Below are 23,626 nucleotides of genomic sequence, written 5' to 3'. Positions count from 1 at the left end.
TTGTGCTTATTTTTAAAAATTAATTTTAACTTTGAGGGAAATAATTTATATTTGCTTTTCTACTTAAAATATATATATGTGTATGTATATATATTTTGTTGCCTCATAAGAGGATATAGTTGGTTCCAGTGTTAAGAACAATTAGAAAGAAATTTAGTCATTAAAATTATTTTTATTCCTTCCATTTTCCAGGCCCCGTCCTATCCAAAATACCTATTTCTCCCACCAGGCTGATGTAGTCGTTCTCAGCCTTGGCTGCACATTGGAAACACCTGAGGAGTTTTACAAACTACTCATTAACTGGGTCTTATTTCTGCAGTTTCTGACTTAATTGGTCTGGGGCCTGGTATCAGGAATTTCTTTTTAATTCCCCAAGATATTTCAATGTGCAGCCAACATTGGGAACCACCGGATTCAAGACAGTTTGTTCTGCCAAATCTTTTTATATTTTTCATCATGTTACCCATATAACCTGGAAAGGGACAGTAACAATTAGAGAATGGCGACCACTACCGGAAGTAGCCGAAATTAAGCCTTTCTAAGGTTAGAGCTGGAGAAAAACAAACACCTATATTACCCCATCCCTAGGGAATAACAAGATTCTGTAATACGGGATATTACTGTGTTTTTTTACAATTTACAAGCAATTGCTTCAGAACAAGATCGAGGGACTTATTGGGAATAGACCATCTGAGGTTTTAAAACTAACTGAATTATACACGAAGGGAAAGCACATTTTATACCTTAATGTTTCTGAAAAGTTGGGCAAAGACAAGGTGGAAACCGGGGAGGTGGTGTGCACGGTTTTAGGAGGTGAAGCTACACAGGTGGCAAGGAACTACAGAAACCTGTGGTTCACAGGGGAAGCTAGAATATATGAGAGGATATATTTCCACATCCTAACAGGTATTGATAGTGTGAATAATTAATGTGCTTCCCCAAAGCAATCTAATCTCCGTGTTGGAGAAGATACTAAGATAATGTACAAAATATATCCCTGCTTCTAGTTTTTCTGAGAACATGAGAGCTCCTAGACAGCGTGCAAGATATAATTCAGACAGGCAGCCAAAAAAAGAATTAAAGAATCAGGGCAAAAAAAGGATTTCAAAAAACACCCAAACATAGTCGTCAGAAAACTGTTAAACAGAGAAGAAAATGAAAAAAATCATGCTCCAAAGAACACATATCAGGCCTGAGGCTCTGTTTGTGGAGGGGCAAACATGTCACGGTTTCTCAGACAAAGGCCAGCACCTTGTAGGTACCCTCTTAACCTTGGTTGCCCCCTTCTAAAGTCAGAGCAAAAGAAGTTGCAGGAATCTCCATCCTAAGGAAGACCACAAAGGATGAAAAGCAGAAGACTGAACCTGGTTTCTAATTTCTGGAAATGATTCGTTTTCTGAAACTCAACAGGTGGATGTAAAATCAGATGCAGAGTTTCAAGCCATCAGTTGCACTGGAGCGCTTATCAAAAAGCTGACTTGGCATCTGTGCATGTGATAAAGACCCAAGGGTTCAGGGGTGAGTTAGGGTCGTTCTGCAATCAGGATGATCTGGCTGAAAGAATCCAAACAAGAAAACAGAAAAAAGCAAACTGTCAATAACTTAGGTTGCACTCAGTGGAAGAGAAGGTGAGAGTACCATTGCAATCCTTACAAAGATTGCATTCTAAGTGATGCAGCTGGATCTAGTAAAACACATCATGGAGAATCTCAAATAGCAAGAATAGTTTCAGAGAGTCACTTTATACTTAGAAAAAAGGTCCTGGCATTTATCGGATGCTGTATACTAGACGGGGCTGATTTTAGGATCTGATAAATATGTCAGACTTCAGAGTCTGATAAATATATCTTTTGAAAAGTAATTGAAGGAAGCAAGGATGTTCAACCTGAAAAATAAATGATTTAGTGATATGGGGTTAATAGCTCTCATCCCATGGAAGGAGTCATTTTGTTCCCTTTTGCTTTAGAGAGCAGGATGAGGACCAATAATAGAAGGACAGAGAAGCTACATTTAACTTAATGTAAAGAATCACCTTTTTTTTAATTGGAATCTCAATCTGTTGCCCAGGCTGGAGTGCAGTGGCACTCGCATGGCCACTGCAGCCTTGACCTGCTAAGCTTAGACAATCCTTCTGCCTCAGCCTTCCAAGTAGCTGGAACTACAGGCACGTGCCATCACACCTGGCTAGTTTTTGTGATTTATTGTAGAGATGAGGTCTCACCAGGTTGCCTAGGCTGATCTCGAACCCCCGAGCTCAGGCAATCCTCTCACCTCGGCCTCCCAAATTGCTGGAATGACAGGCTGAGTCACCATACTTGGCCACATTGGCTTATTTCTCAGCCTGTCATCACAGCACTTTGGGAGAGGTGAGAGGATTGCCTGAGCTTGGGGGTTCGAGATCAGCCTAGGCAACTTGGTGAGACCTCGTCTCTACAATAAATCGCACATACACACACACACACACACACACACACACACACGCACACACACACACACACACAGAACTAGCCGAACATGATGGCGTGTGTCTGTAGTTCCAGCTACTTGGAAGGCTGAGGAAGAAGGATCGCCTAAGCCCAGGAGGTTGAGGCAGCGGTGGCCATGAGTGTGTCACTGCACTCCTCCAGCCTGGATGACAAGAGTGAGACTTCAACTCAAATAAATAAATAAATGAATAAAATATGCCAATGTTTAGACTTTATCCCTGTTGATCTGCAATTAGAAATATTGGGATTCGATTATGGAATGATAACAGAGGAGTGGTGTCCCTCTACTGTAACATTTTCAGTCGCAAGTTTTACCTTTACCTGTCAGAAATATTCTAAGAGAAGTTGTGTACTCTTCTGTTAGGGACAGAGGTAATACAGAAGTAATATAAAGAGGTCCGTGGAATGGGATGGGAGAGGTGAAAAACAGCTTAGTTCTGAAATATGTGCAATTGGAATACAGTAGTTACATTGATGGGTGAGACTTCTTTCATCTGGGGAAAACAATATTCTCAAAGTCTGTCCAGAATGTCAAACGGTACTGTCAATATGCTGGAAGTTAAATTAAATCTGGCATGGCCATGGAGCTTACTGTCCTTCTGCTAATTACAATGATTTTTTTAATTGTATGTCTGAATTTGTTTGCTTTTTCCTGGGATGATGGATGGGGAATTGTATCTCATTCTATACTTCTGTACTGATTAGAAAATTCTCATGGATCATTTTGTCTGATTGACTTGTACCAAGTACCAGGACTTTGCAAACAATTCCACTAAAATTGCTTTGTAAGAGGAAAGCATTTCTGTGACAGAGTACAAAGGAACTTACTCTGTTTTTGCAAAAGCAGTACTACTGAAACTTGAATTGTGTAAATGAATCACCTAGAGACCTTTTAAATGTGGATTCTGATTCAGCTAGTTTAGGGCAGGGGCTGAGAGGGCTCACCAGTGCTGTTGGTCTGGGCCACACTTTGAATAACAAAGTGCCAAGATACTTTCTGCAACATGCCAACAAATGGTTGGCAAGACCTTTGAACTCTATAGTTGTAAAGCATATAGATAGCATCATGGCTTGGGTTTCTCTCTATCTCTTTTCTTCTCTCTCTCTCTATGTATGTATACAGACACAGATATACACACGTATATGCATATAAATATATACATTACAGCCATATTCAAATTTCCCCAAAGTTATGGGTCTATTGTTGTTTAAATTCAGAACCCTGTCAAGGATCACACATTAAATTTGATTGTTTTGACTCTTCATTATTGACTTTGAACAGGCCAGGCCTTTCATTTATTTTATAGAGGCACTGTCTAGATTTGTGTGATGGTTCCTGCTTGATTAGATTTCGATTCAGCTTTTTTGTAAGGATTCTACTGGTGTTTTCATTGTTAGAAGATTTTTTTTTTCATAGTTCTGACAAAAAACTAAATTCTGCCATGTGTATTCAGCCACATTAGTACCAAGAAAACTACACATGCATACTTGGGTGATAAAACAATTAAAAAAAAAAAAACTCAAGGAGGTGATAAGAGTCAGGCATTGTAGTAGGAAGGGGTCTATGATTGAGTTGGGGAACATGAAGGGACTTCTTGGGTTGCCAGTAAAGATATATTTTTTGATCTGGCCAGTAGTTACAAGAGTGTCTGCCTTACAATAATTCACTAAGCCAGACATTTATTCTGCACATTTTTCTATATCTGTTTTATTTCAGAATAAATTTTTTTGTGTGAAAGCAGGATTTATTGAGAGGACAGAAAAGCTTCCACAGTGGGAGGGGACCCAAAGGATTGCCCCTAAAATTTTTTTTTTTACAAGAGAGAAATAAGTTAGGAAGTCTATGCCTTGCCCCTGGGCTAAGTATATTATTTCAAATATCCTTGGGAAAAAGGAAAGAGGAGGAGAGAATTAAATTTTTGTTTTTTTCTTGAGCATCTACTAGGTGCCAGCAACTTCAATTATGTAGTCTCAGTTTCTACTAAGAATTCTCCTTCCAGGTATTAGTCTTATTTTAGAGGTAAGAAATTAAGAGTTACCTCAAGGGCACCCAGCTGGCAAGTAGAGTGCCATTTCCTTCAGGTCTGAATGTCTCCAAAGCCTTTGTTCCTTCAACACTCCCAAAATGTCTCCCTAAAAATGAACCTAGAAGTCCATTTAATATGTACCGATATATGCAGCTGGCCAAGAAAATTTCCAGCCACATGTGTCCCACATAGAGAGACCAGGCTTAGTTGCAAATAAGGAGCCATTTGCAAATGTCAGAGTCTTAATACATAAATATTTTTTTAAAGACAAATGTCAACTTCTTTTTTTTTTTTAATCTTCCAAAGATAAATGTTAGTGTGCCATTAAAAAAATACAAACTGGCAGAAAACCTCAAGGGAAAATCCCATGGTATTCGCTACTTTGGAACGATTGAAAAGTAAACAAGTTGTCATACAACTTGAATATCCATGTGCATGTGCATGCTTCTGCGCGCGCGCACACACACACACACACACACACACACACACAGAGGAGGTTATGAAAACAGCCTCTTTACTAGCTTCTAAAAGGAACTTAAAACTGAACCTTTCTCATTCACGATTTTAAATAAAAGTCACCCCAAGCTCGGTGGCTCAGCCTGTAATCCCGCGCCTTGGAAGGCTGAGGTGAGTGGATTGCCTGAGCCCGCGGGTTCAAGATCCACCTGGGCAACTTGGTGAGACCTCATCTCTACGATAAATCAAAAAATTGGCCGGGTGTGGTAGCGCGTGCCTGTAGTTCCAGCTACTAGGAAGGCTGAGGCGGAAGGATTGCTGGAGCCCAGCAGGTTGAGGATGCGGTGACCAGGAGCGGCCACTGCACTCCAGTCTGGGTGACTGAGTGAGACTCCAACTCTAAATAAATAAATAAGTAAATAAATGTCACTTGGTAAAAAGACATTAAATTAAGACCAATGTGATGAAAAAAAGTCCTAAGTGTGTCCGTTAATGTGATAAAACCAATCAGCATAGCCGAATTTGAGAGATAGTCTTCTACTTTAATATTTGAAGTGGTTTGGCAGTTTCTCCCTTCAAACAAAGGTAGGACAAAAGTTTACTAAGATACTAATTATCTAATAGGTAAAGGCATGAATGATAGTTTTTCACACACCTTGGTTCATTGGTATACTGATGAGTATCACATACCAAGTGAGATTCTTGTGAAGTCTGCAGAGAAACTCTAACCACAAAGAAGTTCACGTGCTGACATGTTCACCTAAAGCAACAGAATATATGCAACTGGCTGAGATCCAAAGAAGGAAATTGTGCTAAAGAGAGATATGCTGAGGGGAAGGAAGAACTTCCTGTCTCAAATCATTATGTTAATTATAACGTTAAAAGGACAGCATTCATTTGCTGAGCACCTACTAGAGACAACTCTTACTTAGTAAGAGTACTTATTTATTTACAGTGTTGTAGAAGCAACCAAGACTCAATATCTTTCTCTGTAAAATGGGGGTGTAGCAGAACCTGACTCAGACGTAGGGTTGTGGGAAAAATAAAGTGAGATAGTGAAGTGAACCACTCAGTGACTAACCCAATAAAGCACACATAGGTGATTATCTTTGTTATTAGGAGATTTCAAAGGAGGGCTTCCCATCGTTGCCCAAGCAGAGCTTACTTCCCCACAGCAGCTCTGACAATCCACAGTTGTCCATGTGAAGCACAGTGCGTCAATCCAGGCAGATATACCATTGGCACTGGTTGCCCACTTCCCAGAGAAACCAGCGAATCTCAAAATCTCTGCTCCAGAAAATCCTCACAGAGACAGGAGCTTGAATGCCTTCTTCCCTCTGCCAGGGTGGCTCGTTTTTCATGTGTATGCACCTTGGACTTCTTTTTTTTTTTTAAGTTGGAGTCTCACTCTGTCTCCCAGACTGGAGTGCAGTGGCTGCTCCCGGCCACCGCAGCCTCGACCTGCTGGGCTCCAGCGATCCTTCCGCCTCAGCCTTCCGAGTAGGTGGAACTACAGGCACGCGCTACCATGCCCGGCTGATTTTTTGATTTATTGTAGAGATGAGGTCTCGCTGCCCAGGCGGGTCTCGAACCCGCGGGCTCAGGCAATCCACTCATCTCAGCCTCCCAAAGGCACGGGATTACAGGCTGAGCCACCGAGCCCGGCCACCTTGGACTTCTTAAAGAAGAAAGTCTGAGGACCCCTTTTCAGAATGATATTTTTAAATGCATAAGATATAACACATGGCATTTCAGAAAAAACCAACTACACTGACATTCAGGATCAAATATTTTCAAAATAAATTTGTGATACAGTCATTTGTGTTTCTACAGTAATGTTTTAAATAACAAGATCTAGCAGATCTGAAAAAATCGAAATGTCTAAGTCATGACTATAAGTCATATGCTCAGACATCTGCAACAAACATAAGATGGTATGATAAAATCTATGGTTTCTACTGGTGACAAAGTCATAGGTACAGCTAATACTAGGAAATGCTGATTTTTAATTAAGGGTTAGAGAAAACAAAGAGGTGCAATTTTTACATATTTAAACCCACAAAACCACTGAATTCTATTTATAAAGCCCAGGCTAAGGGCATTTTTTATTATTATAGCATAGAACCTTATTTTTATGAACTTTAGAGACATTCCACCCTTATTTGAAATGCCTTTCGGAGCTATATCTAGTTTGATGATACTACTATTCATGGAAGTTTCCAGTAGGTCAGCAATTATGTCTTGAGCCCCCACTATGTTCTAGGTCCTGAAACTGGCTTTGAGAAAAGAAAGATAAAGATTTTTATGGCCGGGTGTGGTGGCACAAGCCTGTAATCCCAGCACTTTGGGAGGCCAAGATGAGAGAATTGCCTGAGTTCAGAGGTTCGAGACCAGCCTGGGCAACTTGGCAAGACCTCATCTCTTCAATAAATAATAATAATAATAAAGTTAGCTGGGCGTGGTAGCATATGCCTGTAGTTCCAGCTACTTGGAAGGCTGAGGCGGAAGCATTGCCTGAGTCCAGCAGGTCGAGGCTGGGGTGAGAGTGCCATTGCACTCTAACCTGGGTGATAGAGTGAGACTCCTACTCAAAATAAAAGAAGATTTTTGAATTCTCCCTCATGTAAAACTTTTTCTTTCCAGGCAGAAAAAAAAGATGCATATTTAGGGACACTACTAAACTATGGTTCTTAGGTTCTTAGTGAAGAACCAAGGGAAATAATTTCCACACCCAGAATATACTCCTTTAGACTTTAAACGTATTATCCAATAATTGCCAATATCACTCAGTGGATGGCTATAAAATCACTTAGTTCAGCCTCCCAAAAAGACCATGTTATCAAATTGAGAGCTTATATGAAATCATTCTCTCATCAATGTGTAGTTTAGGTAATCAGGCAGGGAGCCAAGATCCAGGGTCTCTTCAGTCAGGCAAAGGTCATTTCAAATATCAGCTTTGCTCTTGCCTAAATTTATGATCTTGGGAAATTACTTAAACTGTCTGATAGTTGGCTTTCCTATCTGTAAAATGGGGTTTATAGTCATAACAGTTTCTACCTCATAGGATTTTTCTGTCAATTACATTTAAATATTCTATAAAGTCAGGTACATACTAAATGTTCAGTTTGTGAGTTTCTCTGTAATTGGGGGTTGGTGAAAAGAAATATTTCGGGCTAGTCTCTGAGTAAAGGAGTTGCTAGCTTGTACCTACACCTGCAGCCTTTGGTTTTTCTAGTAGCAGCCCAAGGGTTAATACTTGGCAAGAGTGTGTGGGTGGCTTCTGTTTAGATGAAGCCACATCCCAGGGCTTCCTTCCAGCCTTCTCTGCTATTGTTAGGGTTTTTCACCACCTCTTTGAAGTTTCAAGATTGACAGATGTTATTCAATAATGCCTCCCCTCAAACTTTTTACATGTAGGTTTTCAAAAAGAAATCACAGGAAATTTGAGGGGAAAGTAAAACTTCGTTTTCTGACATAAAACTGGGGATTTCTAGAATATTCAGTCAGTGCCACACATAAACTTCAGGGGATTTCTGTTTTTTATGTTTCTCCTGTGGCCTGAAAAGTTAGCTAGGAAAACCTTTTTCATATATGGCTAGGAAAAATGAACTAGAATTATCAGTAATAAGTAAACAGTTCATTTGGACATTTTAGTGAATTGGAGACACAGTTAAGTATTCAGTTAATATCTAAAATTTTCTAATTGCATTTTTTAATATGTGAAAACAAATATTCCTATCTGACCAAATATTCACATTTGACCAGAGTGAAATCTCTCCAAATTCTGCCAATGTGTTATAGGTTATTAAAATAATATGTAGACCGGGCATGGTGGCTCAAGTCTGTAATCCCAGCACTTTGGAGGGCTGTGACGAGAGGATTGCCTGAGCTCACAGGTTCTAGGCCAGCCTGAGCAACTTGGTGAGACCTCATCACTACGATAAATAAAAAAATCATGATAGCACACACCTGTAGTTCCAGCTACTTGGAAGGCTGAGGTGGAAGCACTCCAGCCAGGGCAACAGAGTGAGAGTCTGACTCAACAAAAATAAAAATAAAATAAAATAAAATGAAACAAAACAATACGTATAGGATGGGTCAGCAAACTTTTTCTGCAAATAGCCAGACAGTAAATATTTTAGGCTTTCTGGGCCAGAGATGATCTCTGTTGCATTAACTTCTTAGTTTGTTTTGTTTTTAAATAGCTCCTTAAAAATGAACAAAATATTCTTAAGTGGGAGGCTATACAAAACAGACCATGGACCCTTGACCCATAGTTTACCAAATTCTGCCATAGAACATAAAAAATGTGAAGAATATGATTCCACATAAGTTATCATTCATTCACTTTGTACATTTGTTGAGTACCTGAAACTGCCCCGATTCTGTGCCAGGTGCTGGGTATATCATGTTACTTAAAATAGAACTGACCATTACCCAACTTTGTCGTGAGAAAAGCAATCAATCAGATCATCAAACCAATTTATGATTATAAGACATTTTTTTGTAGTCTGACGTGGAGAATTGAAACACATGGGCATGTCAAGCCTGTTTATTGGATACCTCAGATAAGGTAGGTAGAGGGGGAACATGGTGACCTGCTGTTGTACTTGACCTTATTTCATCTCTCCCCTTAATTTTGCTGTCCAGGTTCATGCTTTGCTGGACAACAGGGATAGTTCATCCATCTCCTTAAGAACATTTTTTTTTCTTTTGCATTTGAATCTTTCTATAATTGCTTTGTCCAACTACCACTCCTACCCCTAGTCCTGCCTGTCCTCTGTCCCAATCCAAGCCTCCCAGTGTAATAGTTTGCATTTTTAAGGGTCAGTTATCAAAGTTTTATCTCTTTCCCTATATTTTAAAAATGCATTAATGAATCTTTCCCCAAAATGGTGTGTGTGTTTTTTTTTTCTCTTGGTTGCTGGAATTCTGATATTTTGGGATTACTTTTCCAGTTTTTAGTGGCATCCATAGACTTACAAGCTGAGATTTCATCTAGGAGATAGTCAGTGAAAGCTGACATTTCTACTTAAACTTACCTTAAGAACGAGTAGTGAATCATGTTAAACCTGAACATTCCCGATGGACATGTACTAACTTCCTTTCTCGCTGTGTTTCATTAAGTGATGGTATCAAATGCTGTTTGAGTAATGGCTTTTCTTTGAGTGACTGTGGTCATCCTCATTCTGCTTGGACTGTTTTCTCATTTATTTCTCAAACACCTTCAGGAGGTGAAAACTGACAGTTGAGTAATCACAGACTCCTTCCCTGAAATGAAGTCTGTTTCCATCACACCTACCCAAACTTTTTCCTTTCTATTCCTCTATGCAGAGCAGAGTGGTCAGTATGTTAGAATTACTCTGCTTGGATGGATCGTGTAGTCTCTCCCCATAACATTCCTTCCACATATCATTGACTTCCCCCATTCTTAGGGACTTATTCAAAGACAGTCTTTGCTACTGCGCTTTCCATGTTTGCCTAAGCTTTTTCACACTCCATCAACACATACATTGCAGCACACATTTGCCTCCCATCTCGGATGCTGCATATTTGTATTTTGATTCATGTCCTAACTCCTCTACTGGGTAGTACCCGGCAGAGTACTACTGGTAGTACTTTGAGGGCAGTGATGTGCCAGTCATAGACACTCAGTCGGGACATAGTTAGTGAATGAATTTAGCATCTGAGGATGAGGCCTGCTCAATAATTGACCTTGGAGAACAGATAGTAACAAAGAAAGCAATAGAATTCTGGCATGCCTGCCCACCAGAAGCTGCCCAGCACAAGCTCTCATTGGACCATAACCGCCTTTGACTGCCTCCTGTATGTTTCTATTCATGTCCTTCTTCCCAAGAGGAAACCCATTTCTTCAGAGGCAACAAGGCCAGCACATGAACTTGATGTACAAAACATTCTGGTCAGGTAGCTGGTGCTAAGGACTGTCCTCATCAACCCACAGAGGCCTGTAGTGTTCCAAGTCAGAAAACGGGTGGCATTTCCATCTTTAACTTTATCAAGGTTTCCATTGTTGCTATTGGATATTTCATTTCCATGAAACTGTACATGTGCACTGCAAAGAGGCATATTAGGTGGATGTAAGGAAACTGACTTCAAAAGAGACTCTTTCTACAGACTCCTCTCCCTGCCACCCATAGACCCACAACTGATGCTTCAGGGTAGCCTGAATGCTGATCAGAGCAGAACAAGTTGGAGCTTGGAGATTTATGGCAGAACTGTAGTGATCTTTTGGATTTTACCAGATACTGATAATCAAACTTTTCAAAGGCAGAAGCTGTTTCATTTTTTTCTATGTTCTCAAGTCTCTACTCAACGATATTGAGGGCCTTGCTGTGTACCAAGCACGGTTTACATGTGAAGTGAGGACGAAAGACGCGGTCCCAGCCAGCATGGCGTTCTCACTGTTGGGGCTGGGGAGAGTAGAGAAGGACAGATACAAAACCAGGAAGTGGAGTCATAGTTACATAGTTTAAATCGTGCTGAATTGCTATACAGGAAAAGTACAGGGTACTATGAGAATAGTTAAAATAAGCCTTTTTCTCAAGTTTTCCTAGTCTTCCTTTAGGAAGTGACGTTTAGGCTGAAGTTTGGAGGAAGAGTAGGAGATGTTGAATGTGTGGACAGAGGTTGAATGGATGGTCAGAAGCAGGGAAGACTGGACAAGTATGCACTAGCTTTCCTGGAAGAAAATTCACAATATGGTATCCACAAAAACCATGAGGATGCTAAAATCTATAGATGCTTGAGGCCTGGACCCACTTCCTGACAGTGCTGACCTACTGAACCCAACTCTTTCTCTCTTGTTTTATTTCTACATCAGGCTATAACACCAGTAATCCTGACTTATTGCTGGTCATATTCCAAGTGACAGGCGTCAGCCTCTTGCCACCGCTGGGAATCGCCATAGCTGTCATCATCACCTTCTACTGCTATCGCGTCAACCGGCAGCAGAAGCTGAGCTCATCCTGGGAATCCAGTAAGCCGAGGAAGTTGATGGAGTTCAGCGAGGGCTGTGCCATCATCCTGGAAGACGACCGCTCCGACATCAGCTCCACATGCGCCAACAATATCAACCACAACACAGAGCTGCTGCCCATTGAGCTGGACACCCTGGTGGGCAAAGGTCGCTTTGCTGAGGTCTACAAGGCCAAGCTGAAGCAGAACACTTCCGAGCAGTTCGAGACAGTGGCAGTCAAGATCTTCCCCTATGAGGAGTATGCCTCTTGGAAGACAGAGAAGGACATCTTCTCAGACATCAACCTGAAGCACGAGAACATCCTCCAGTTCCTGACGGCCGAGGAGCGGAAGACAGAGTTGGGGAAACAGTACTGGCTGATCACAGCCTTCCACGCCAAGGGCAACCTGCAGGAGTACCTCACGCGGCATGTCATCAGCTGGGAGGACCTGCACAAGCTGGGCAGCTCCCTTGCCCGGGGCATTGCCCACCTCCACGGTGACCACACCCCATGTGGGAGGCCCAAGATGCCCATCGTGCACAGGGACCTCAAGAGCTCCAATATCCTTGTGAAGAATGACCTGACCTGCTGCCTGTGTGACTTTGGGCTCTCCCTGCGTCTGGACCCTACCCTGTCTGTGGATGACCTGGCTAACAGCGGGCAGGTGGGTTACAATTGGTGCTATAACTCCTTTACCTTGAAACTGTCCTCAACCTACCCCTTGATGCATAGTGTCTCCTGCCTCTTGTCTCTCAGACAGTCGTGTACTCTGGACACTTGTCTAGGGAATCTAGCCAAAGTCTGGAGTCTGCCTTGGGCATGCTCCGCTCTCTCCTACCTGGGTACCTTTGCTTATGGGCAGCTTTCTCCTCCTATCTTTAAATCCTTCCCAACTCAGGACAGACATTTTTCTCCTCACTTCTCTTCCACTTGCAAGTGGTTTTTCTTTGCTTCAAGCACTGCTGGTACTTTATTTCTATTTTTTCTGTCTCGTGGTTGTGCTCAGTCCTTTCTACTCCATGTTATTGGTAGTTATATTGGTTTCTTTGTACCGTTCTAGAAGGCAGTCTCCTTCAAGTCCAAACCCATGTCCATGTGGTCACCCCAGATATCTAGCACAATGCCTTAAACAGTGAAAGTGAAATAAGTTCTTGTTGAGTGAAGGAGCAATTCCACCTTTGAAGCACTCTCACTGGTGCCTCAAAATGGTAACCTTTTTGGCTACAGAACTGTTGGAAAGTGATTAGAAATCACCATGTCCCTTATGAATGACGGGCCCCATGTTTTCACACAGTGGAACCTGTGGAGAGCACCATTTTCTCTGCCAGGTGGTGGGACACGCTTTCTGAAGCATTTGGTTACTGCCCAGTCAGCCCTGTGTCCATGGCAGCACACGAAGTGTTGAGGTAAACATCCCGAAACATGGCTGGACCAATGTGCCAGGGTAATGAGTCATGCAATGACCTGTTAAGAAGAGAAATTTCTAATACCTGCCAGTAAGAAACGTTTCTTGGAGTGATAATATCAACTCACTTGGCTTTCCTTAAATCCTTGGGAAGGTAGGACTTTATTGTCACTTAGTCAGTCTATACATATGGAACATTAAATATTGAAGTGATCCATTCCCTAAAAATATTTTCCTATAGAACCTAGGTTTGCATACTATCAGTCATAGAAATTAGCACAAGCCTAAAAGTCAAAATAAAACTACACCGCACACCCATCAAAATTATAAAGTGATACAGATTTTTTTTTTTACTGTGGAAGTACTTTTATATAATTTGATCTAGTAGAGATTTTATAAAATTATACTGTATTCTTGGCACACTGGAATGTGCCATCGAGTAAACAAAAGATTAAGACTCGGTCCTTTAGTGGTCAAGACTGATAGCAATTATTATTTTTACCGTAAGTCTTGAAGTTTCAGGAATGAAAAAATATTTAATTTGCAAAAGCAAAAATAAACATCAAAAGTATCACAAATGTTGTCTCTCAGGTTATCTGTAAGGATGTTATTGAAAATTGTGATGACATATGTCAGGGGGTGAGATAAGGCAGCTTGGGGTTTGACACTTCCTTATTTTGGCATGCTTTGTTTGTAGTCTTTAGAAGGTTTTCAGGGATAGAAGATCTGTTTTTAAAAATAACCATCTATGCTATATTTTTCTGTGCATTTCTCATTATTTAAAAACATTGTGTATGTGTTTTTTTTTAATTATCTCACATGGTGGGGGGCACACATCAACTATATCGTGAAAATTTTTTTAAAAATTAAAAGTTGGGCCTGTCTGTTTTTGCTGTAGGTGGGAACTGCAAGATACATGGCTCCAGAAGTCCTAGAATCTAGGATGAATTTGGAAAATGTTGAGTCCTTCAAACAGACTGATGTCTACTCCATGGCTCTGGTGCTCTGGGAAATGACATCTCGCTGTAATGCGGTGGGAGGTACGTATGAACCATCATGGTGAAGCGGTGGGCTTGTATTCAACGTGATAACATCTTATTTGCTTCAAGCCTGATTCCATGGGTTACAAAACAGTTATGAGAGCTAGGTGAGATCTGATATGACACAGCCATACCAGAACCATTTGGTATTATGCCGAACAGCTTAGGATTTTAAGCTGAAAACCCTGTTGGAGCATAAAGCTTTATACCTCTTTTCATAAAGCTTTGTATAATTACTCTTCTCTTGACATCTCTCTCCACAGGTATTTAAATTTATGGCAAGAGCTGAGCACTAATAATATTTGTAAGAATTATCTCTGTTTATCAAATGGATAATATTCAGATAAGCATCTAATTTTTGTTTCTTTGTGTCATTAAGGTTTTTCAGAATTATAAGGTCTGGGAAAAGGATTTGATCCATAATTTATTTTTATGGACATGACTTTCTTTTGTTGGGGAAAAACAGGCAGAATGGCTTGATATATTGGTTTAGGTTTTGAAAAATCTAGTGAAGAGGTTATTGAGGAAAGCTATCCTCACACTGATTAAGCCTCCGAGATGGATTAGGAGACCTACTTTTCTCCTGTTTTTCCTTTGCAAAGCCCAGCTTGGTCCAGCTAGCTTGCTGTTTTTTTCTCCAAGTTCAGCCACCTAATTTCTTCTATTCTTTTAGGATCATTTCTCCCTGACCACAATCTCATGGCTTTCCAGGTTCCCTCCATTGTGTCTTCTCTGCAAGCTGCATGCAGAGTCCTTTTCATTATGAGAGGCTATTTCTACTGTTGACCTTGAGACTATAGATAAGGATGGGCAATACCTGGGGTGCAGGGACAAGACTCTCATCCTGGGAAGTATTGTCCTCTGGTATCTAGGAAGTAAGAATGGCCAAGGTCTACATTACCCCTTTCCTGACTTTCTTCTTGGTAATTTCCATCAGGGTCTTAGGTCTCACCTGAGAAATGTCTGCATTACACATGACCCTGGTTGGCGCTGAATAAAGCCAAAGTAACCCCAATTCTATTTGTAACTTTTTGTTTTTCAATAATTTTAGACTTACAGAATAGTTGTAAAGTAGTATTGGGAGTTCCCATATACTTTTTTTTTAGAGTCAGGGTCAAGCTGGAGGGCAGTGGCACAATCCTAGCTCACCGCAGCCTCAAACTCCAGGGCTCAAGCAATCCTCTCACCTCGGCGTCTTGAGTAGCTGCAACTACAGGCATGTGCCACCATGCCTGGCTAATTTTTTAACTTTTTTGTAGTGACAGAGTCTAGCTATGTTGCCCCGGCTGTTCTCAAACTCCTGGCCTCAACCGATCCTCCCACCCCGGCCTCTCAAAGTATTAGGATTACAGGCATGAGCCACTGCACCTAAAGGACAGATCTCCTTTGCAGTAAAATGTCTATTAGTAGAATGTCACCTAAGTTCTCATATACTCTTAACTCATCTTCCCTTACTGTTAACATCTGACCTAAACCATACTAGTGGCTATCAAAACAGGAAGTCAACATTGGTCTGGTGCTCTTAATTTTTTTTTTTTAGAAAGCAGGATTTATTAAGAGGACAGAAAAGCTCCCACAGTGGGAGGGGACTCAAAGGGTTGCCCCTTAATTAATCTTACACACCTTATTTGCTCTTTCAGATCCTAGAAATATCTTTTTCTGGAACATGATCCAGTCCAGGATCTCACATTGATATAGTGCATGCCCCCTTAGTCTCCTTGACCTTGGGACAATTCCTCAATTTTTGTCGTTTATGACCTTGACACTTCTGAAAAGTTTAGACCAGTTATGTTATAGACTGTCTCTCACTTTTGGTTTCTCTGATGTTTTCTCATGGTTTGATGGAGATTACATATTTTAGGCAAGAATACCCCAGAAATGATGGTGTGCCCTTCTCAGTGCATCAGATCAGGGGGCACAAGGTGTCCATGTGTCTGACTTTTTATGTTAAATGGGATCATTCCGTTAAAGTGGGACCTGCCAGGTTTCTTCCCTGTAAAGATACTGTTTGTCCATTTGTAATTTATGCATGCATTGTGGGATGATATTTGGGGGTGTTTCTAAAAATACTAAACACCTATTTAGCAAAGGTACTAGAACTTTTTATAATTTTGCCCGCTAATTTAAGGATCCATTAATAATTCTTACCTATAACAATTATTACTATAATGTTTGCTTAGTAGAGATTTTTAGTTTTTCTTATTCTGTCTGCATTTATTTATTTTTTATAATTTATTTTATTTTAAAGACGAGGGGTACAATTCAGGATTAGATATATAAGCAGTCATCATACAGCTTAAGTTTGGTCCCCACTTTGCCTGGTTTGAGATTAGGTACTCTTATTGATGTTATGTCTCCCCCACCCCCAGCAGTATCCCACTACTGCCAATCCCTTTTTTATAGTGTTATGGCAAATGTTCAGGGCCTGCTTATGAATGAGAACATGTGGTACTCAGTCCTTTGTTTCTGTGATAAATCCCTGAGTAGTATAAACTCTAAATCCATCCAAATTGCTGCAAACTCCATAATTTTGTACTTCTTTATGGCGGCGTCATAGTCCATCATGTATATGTACCACATTTTTTTTGATCCAGTCCAGTTTCAATGAGCAGCATGGTTGGTTCCATGTTTTTGCTATTGCTATTGCTTTATTAAGAGGCATTCTACTGCGAAGAAGATCTGTCCCTCCTCTCACTATCCCTTGGTATTTACTTATTAATTACATATTTATATCAGCATGGCATTTTTGGATATTTTATTCCATGGGTATCCAATATTGTCATTATTTATTTTGTTGCTCAGATTGACACAGCTTTGTTACTCGGCCTAAGTACCCAACATTTTAGCCAGGGTGGATTCACATGACACCATTAATCAACGTTCTCTTGATTAAATGTGTGAACTCACATAGGAAGCACCTTTGCTTAGCCTGGCTTTTTCTTTTAAAAGCATTCGGGAGTTTTTTTTGTTTCTGTCTTTCTTTTTAGTAGTCTTGAAAATCTTAATCATCCTGTTCAAAACATGTTCAGCTGACTCCCTGGGGGGGGGGTCCAGGTCGTCTCCTCCTACCCTGCAACTCACTGAGCCATCATCTATTTTCCTGGGCCCTTGTATGGGAAGAGCACTTTCTATTTGGCTGACACTGTTATTTGCTGGTTTCCCGCCTGAGATTTTTTTCCCCCCCAGAACACTTCCAAAAGTAACTTTGTTTTTCCTTGCACAGTGAAATTTGTTTAACCGAGTTTCAGCCACTGAGAATAATTTTCTGCTTGAAAGCTTTGACAGTTCTAAAATGAATCTTTAGATGGGCATGAATTGTATCAGAGACGATGCTGTTGTCACTGTCAGAATAAATTTACCTATATTTCAGTATCTTTTCCTGCCCTTTCAAACCTGTTATTCTATAAACATGAGCTGGAGATTGTGTCTCTGCCGCTGCCTCTGTCAGCGCAGTCGGCTTATTAAGGCCTTAGGTGAGTTCCCTGCTTTCATTGTTATCAATGACTCAAAACCCCTTTCCTGTTGATCTTGCTGAGTATGGAAGAATTTAAGCTAATGAGGAAGAACCAACTTTTACGAGGTCTAAAAACAGATACAGTATAAACAAGTTTTCCCAGGGAAGGAACAGGATCTGGTTTGTTCAGCTAGTGTCAAAAAACCTTTCATAACCTTAAGGATAAGAAAAGGCAGCTCTGGGGAACCGGAAAGAGGCCATCCCAGTTCTCATTTTGTTTGATCTTCAGCCCATAGTCCTGTTTCTACCATCTCCACTCGGGCTGCAAATACCAAGGTTATTTTATCCATCCTCCTTTTTGTCCTGACATAAAACCCTTCACTTGATTAAGTGTGTGAACTCATGTAGGAAGCTTCTTTTCTTACCTTGGCTTTTTCTTTTAAAAGCGCTAGCGGGTTTTTTGTTTTCTCTTTCTTTTTCTTTTTTTTTTGAGTTGGAGTCTCACTTTGTCGCCCAGGCTGGAGTGCAGTGGCACACTCATGGCCACCGCAGCCTCGACCTGCTGAGCTCATGCGATCCCTCCACCTCAGCCTTCCGAGTAGCTGGAACTACAGGTGTGCCCCACCATGTCCGGCTAATTTTCTCTAGCCTCGGGCTCCCAAAGGGCTGGGATTAGGGCTTGAGCCACAGCACCTGGTTCCTCGTTCTTTCTTTTTGGTATATCTGAAAACCTTAAAGATGTATTTTTAGCCTAGTCCAGTTTCAGAGACTTTTCTTTTACTTTCAAAAAGTCCTTTGGAAAGAAAGTATATGAACCCGGAAGACAGATGTGTCCCTCCAGGTGTGTGTGTCTTTGTTTTGTCCTCACTTTGGCTGTTGTAGAAACACAGGTGGAAAGCCAGGTCTTAACCTCAAGAGGCTTGTAGTCTACTGAAAACAGACATTTTTTTTTCTTTCTTTCTTTTTTTAGTTTGCACATGTAGATATGTTTCCTACCTTACAAATAAAATAGATAATAAATCTCTCTAGTTGGCGTTAGACTTATTTTTAAAAATATAAAGAAGGAGAGATGTGAAAGGTCATTCCTTAAACTTCTGTGTCTTGAAGTTCAACATACGTAATTACTGTTTTTTAAATTGATAGTGCCATTTCAAAAAAGGAAATGTGGCCAGACAATGCTTACCTTAGTAATGATGAATTAAGTAGAAGGATACTTTATTACACCAGTAGGTGGACAGTGAAGGGAACTGGATCTCGGGGGTCCTTTTTTTCTGTAGATTCTGAGTCTGTATGTGCTTATGGGATCATGGATCGTGGCCACTTCCATGACCTGGAAGGCCTATGATCTGCCCCGTCAAGCCACCTACCAAGCACCTTCAGAGAAGCCTACTCAGGAGATGGAGTTCACTTCTACCATGTGAAGGAGGATGGTGAGTCCAAATCTGCCAGGACCACGTAGCTGATCTGTATGAGAAGTATAGTGAATCTATCCCCTGAAGGACAGTAGATGTAGCTACTTGCATTTCTTGGGGGGACCGTCGTTGGCAATGTGGATATAGCATCTTATTCTATAGTGAAGGAGTCCCCAATTAAATCGATACTTTTTTAAAGCTCTAGAACATTGCCCTCTGTCTGTTACCACTAGTTAATAAGCTGCTGCTGAGGTGACTGTTTGTTTTACTTTCTTGGATGTTAACAGTACACTCCTTACTCTTTGAAGAAAAACATTCTAAGTAGCAGAACATAATGTTCTAAGTAGCAGAACACGTAACTAAATGAAGCAGGATACTAATAAGCATTAGAGACAGAAGATTTCACAACAGATTCTGAAATCCCACGTCTCCTGCCTTTAAGTGATTCCATTCTGTTATGTTTGAACTCAGATTCTTCACATGGTTGTTAAAGTCCAAGCATATTCTCATTCTGCGTTCATCAGTAAGGATGTCCTTTGAGACTACCCTCGTCCAGGGTTTGTTTCATTCTATCAACTGGCACTGAAATAGACTTTTTTTTTTTTTTTTGGAGACAGGGTCTCACTCTGTCACACGAGCTGAAAACTGCAGTGATGTGATCATAGCTCATGGCAGTCTCGACCTCCTGGGCTCAAGCAGTCTGCCTCTGAGTAGCTAAGACTTGAAATAGACTTTTTAACAGGACAGTTAAGTTCAGTTATGACCAATGCTCAGGAAGGGGTGGCAGTGGATGCAGGGGACTGAACACCCAGGTTAGCTAAAAGGAGTGCAGTGCTAGGGTCAGAGAATGAGGGTTAGGTCAGCTCTTGAAGGAAGAGAAAGTCACAGGGGTGTCCTTTTGAGTTACTTCTTTGTCAGCCAGCAGGGCAGCACAGGGGAAAAAGAAAGAACAGTACTACATGGAAGAAGCCTCATTCTATCAGGTGAGAAAATGTAAAGAAATGATAATAGTGCTCTTCAGAAACCAAGTGTACTGCTTCCTTTAGCATGACATTCTACCTACTGGGGAGCTCAAGAGAGGAGCTGCAGTAAGTCAAGAGAGCGGTTAAAAGAGAAAGACTTCTTATTGAAAGTAGGCGTGGTTCAGATGATGAAAGCTACAAAGGAATAATAACTACCATTGTTTGGGTGCTTGCTTCATAGATCAATTCATTTAATCTGCCAAGAACTCTCAGAAATACATACTGTTATTAACACCATTTTGCAGATGAGAAAACAGGCTTCAGCAGGTAGGCAAGTTGGAGCCAGGAATCACAGCCCTGTTGTCTGACTCTGTAGCCCATGAACCTTAAGCTTCCTGGTATATGGCTAGCCTGACCAATGGAGAACATGTAAAAAGTAGCAGCTATACTTATGGTTACTGTGAATGGGGGTAGTCACAGCTACTCTGTGCATCCTGGCAGTTGATTCAAAGCCTTTCTAGAAGTACCAGGTGAGACAATCATGCACTCAAGGAACATTCAGTGATGGCCTCATTTCTCTGGGTGACTCTCATGACAGAATCCCAAGGCTATTAATTTCTGTAGCATGTCACACTATCAGTGCCTTACAATTTAGATAACTTTCTTATCCTCATTTCTCCATAGATACAATCATTCATTCACTCAAAAAATATCTGTTGATTACCTATTATATGACAGGCATTACTCAAAGCAATGTCTTTCCCCAAGAGACAGGGAGTCTAATGAAAAGTTAATATTCTAGATAGACATACAATGAGCAAATAGGTACGTAATATAGTTGTTGGGGGTGGGATAAGTGGGTATAATATTTTAGATAGAAAAATTAAGTGAATTTGAGAGGTAGATAATGACAGAGAGTGTTATTTTAGACACTTTAATCCTCTGATAGAATGCAAAAAAAAGAAAACAAGTCTTTCAGAGTTGTTTGAAGGAAGAACAAGACAGAACGAGGCAGTTGGTGTGTTTCTGTTTTATGAAGGAGAGAAGTCATGAAATTGCCACTCAGCAAGGACAGAGCTGGAGAATGGTTCTCTTCTACAAAGAAATCTCTGTCCCAGGCTTTGGGTTTGTTTGGTGTTCATGCGAGGGTTTGTGTGGTGTGTGGGAGGCGGGTGAAGACAGGCGTTCAGGGCCCCCTTTGGTGAGCACAGCAGGCACAATACTCACGTCATCTCCAGCCAGAACTGGCCCACAAGCAAACCGACTTCCAAATCCCCAGGCTTTTAGTGTTTGAATAGAGGCTGACACACAGCAGCCAGCTGAGCAAGTATTTAATGAGGGTAACAGCGCTCCAAGAACGGCTCCTTAGCTTATCGTCAGGATGCTACAATCTTGTGAGAAGGACAAAAAGTGCAAATGAACCAAAAAGAAAAGAAAAGGGATGGGCGGAAGAAAGGGGGAGAAAAGGAAGGGGTTGGTGAGAAGGCTGAGGAGAGACCAGGGTTGAAGCGTTTCATTTTTCTGGATGTCACGGGAATGAGATTTGGAAAGCAGATATGAAAACTCAGGCATACAGCTTTGGGGAAAACTGTCAACAACGTTGCTGCCCTGTTAAGTTGGAACTAAGTCAAAACAACAGCTGTGCACCAGATGCTGACTTTCAGAGGAATATCATTGCTGTCCTGGAGACCTGCCCTGGGAGTGTTGCAGACCTGAGAGGAGAGAGAGATGAACCATTATTTCTCTTTAGGACCTCCTGAGAGACATTAAAAGAAGTTGTGAGTGTCCAGCAGTTGTGGGTGGCTGCCATCAGGGAAAAGATTGCAGGGAGAGGCAGGGGTAGCCAGACAGAAGGAAGAGTACATGGTTCTCAAGCAGTGAAATAAAGAGGTTTCTTAGAAGAGATGTTGAAGCCGGGCTCGGTGGCTCAGCCAGTAATCCCGTGCCTTTGGGAGGCTGAGGTGAGTGGATTGCCTGAGCCCATGGGTTCGAGACCCGCCTGGGCAGCGAGACCTCATCTCTACCATAAATCAAAAAATCAGCCGAGCGTGGTAGCGTGTGCCTGTAACTCCAGCTACTTGGAAGGCTGAGGCGGAAGGATCGCCGGAGCCCAGCAGGTCGAGGCTGCGGTGGCCGGGAGCGGCCACTGCACTCCAGTCTGGGTGATAGAGTGAGACTCCAACTCAAAAAAAAAAAAAAAAGAGATGTTGCTTGAGGCAGGCAAGGAAATACTGAGATGTTCAGCCTCAGTACGCCTGGCTTGGGCAGCAGTCTGATGGGTCCACAAAGGCTTGGTTTGATTAAATAATTCTGCAGTGTGGGCGGCTGCCTTGGGCTGGGTGTCTTCGACTTTGGAACAAGACTTTGAGGGCAAGTCGTTTATTTGGGAAGAGATTGCGGGAACCGCCAGTGAGGGAATGAGGAAATGAGTCAGGAAAGAGAAGAAAGCCAGAGGAGGTTATCTTATCAGGTGGATTGCCACCAGGGGCAACGAGAGTGCAGCACTGAGTGCCGCGTAGAACACACACCTCAGCGTCATACCACCTGACGCAAAGGAAACGGGGTGTTTATCTGCCAGCTCCCATCAGTCTTGGATGGAGGGCTGCTCTGGGGCCAAACTGGAAGGGTTATCCCTGCAGCACTCCCAGCCAGCCCCACCTGGAGCTGGGCCAGCCTGACAGAAGAGCAGGTGAAGGGCGTCTGCTGCTGACCCTATGGTGTCCCACTGAATCATGGCGCGGGGCACACATGGCTGTTCTCAAATTTTGTGGGATTGGAGACTGAGGCACCAAGTCTTGACGTCTCTTTTCCAAGTCCTCGTATCTAGTGTGCAAAGGAACCAGGCCAAAACAACTAAGAATACCCCCACTTAGGTTGTATACTGTTAGCAATTCTATTTTTCCAAGTGCTAAACTCCGTCTTCCTGTCTAAGCTGTTTGCTTTTGTTTCTTAGAGGCAGTTTCATTTTAAAAAATTATTTCCATAGTTTTTGGTTACCTGGATGCATTGCATAGTGGCAAAGAACTCAGGGCTTTAAGTGTACCCACCTAAATTTTTTTTTAATTTTATTTTGTGATAATTATAGTCATATCCTGTTATAAAAAAAAAATAGAGCTCTAGCATACCTGTCATCTTTTCTTCCAGTGGTAACATCTTACTTAAGTATAGTACAATATCACAACCAGAAAATGCGCATTGCTATAATCCACCAATCTTATTCAGATTTCACTATTTTTGCATGAATTTATGTGTTTGTGTATGTTTAATTTTATACAGTGTTATCACGGGTTTAGATATCATATGTGACCAGCACCACAGTTGCTATAAAGAACTGTTCCGGCTGGGTTTGGTGGCTCAACCTGTCATCCCAGCACTTTGGGAGGCCGAGGCGAATGGATTGCCTGAGC

At 41.5% G+C, this 23,626-nt stretch overlaps 1 protein-coding gene across 1 annotated transcript in view; it reads left to right on the top strand.

Annotated features, from left to right (window-relative positions):
• The window catches only part of TGFBR2 (transforming growth factor beta receptor 2), a 78,676-nt gene that overhangs the window by 42,129 nt on the left and 12,921 nt on the right, over positions 1-23,626 (top strand). Inside the window, exons 4-5 of the mRNA XM_021713013.1 lie at positions 11,811-12,610; positions 14,250-14,391. Of these exons, the coding sequence (XP_021568688.1) occupies positions 11,811-12,610; positions 14,250-14,391 (942 nt within the window). The remainder of the gene's footprint in view (positions 1-11,810; positions 12,611-14,249; positions 14,392-23,626) is intronic.

This window comes from Carlito syrichta, unplaced genomic scaffold, assembly GCF_000164805.1.
Source record: "Carlito syrichta isolate Samal-C Ts95f unplaced genomic scaffold, Tarsius_syrichta-2.0.1 Scaffold303987, whole genome shotgun sequence".
NCBI lineage: Eukaryota > Metazoa > Chordata > Mammalia > Primates > Tarsiidae > Carlito > Carlito syrichta.
The sequence above is the reverse complement of the archived record's forward strand: the minus strand, read 5'-3'. Positions and strand labels throughout refer to the sequence as shown.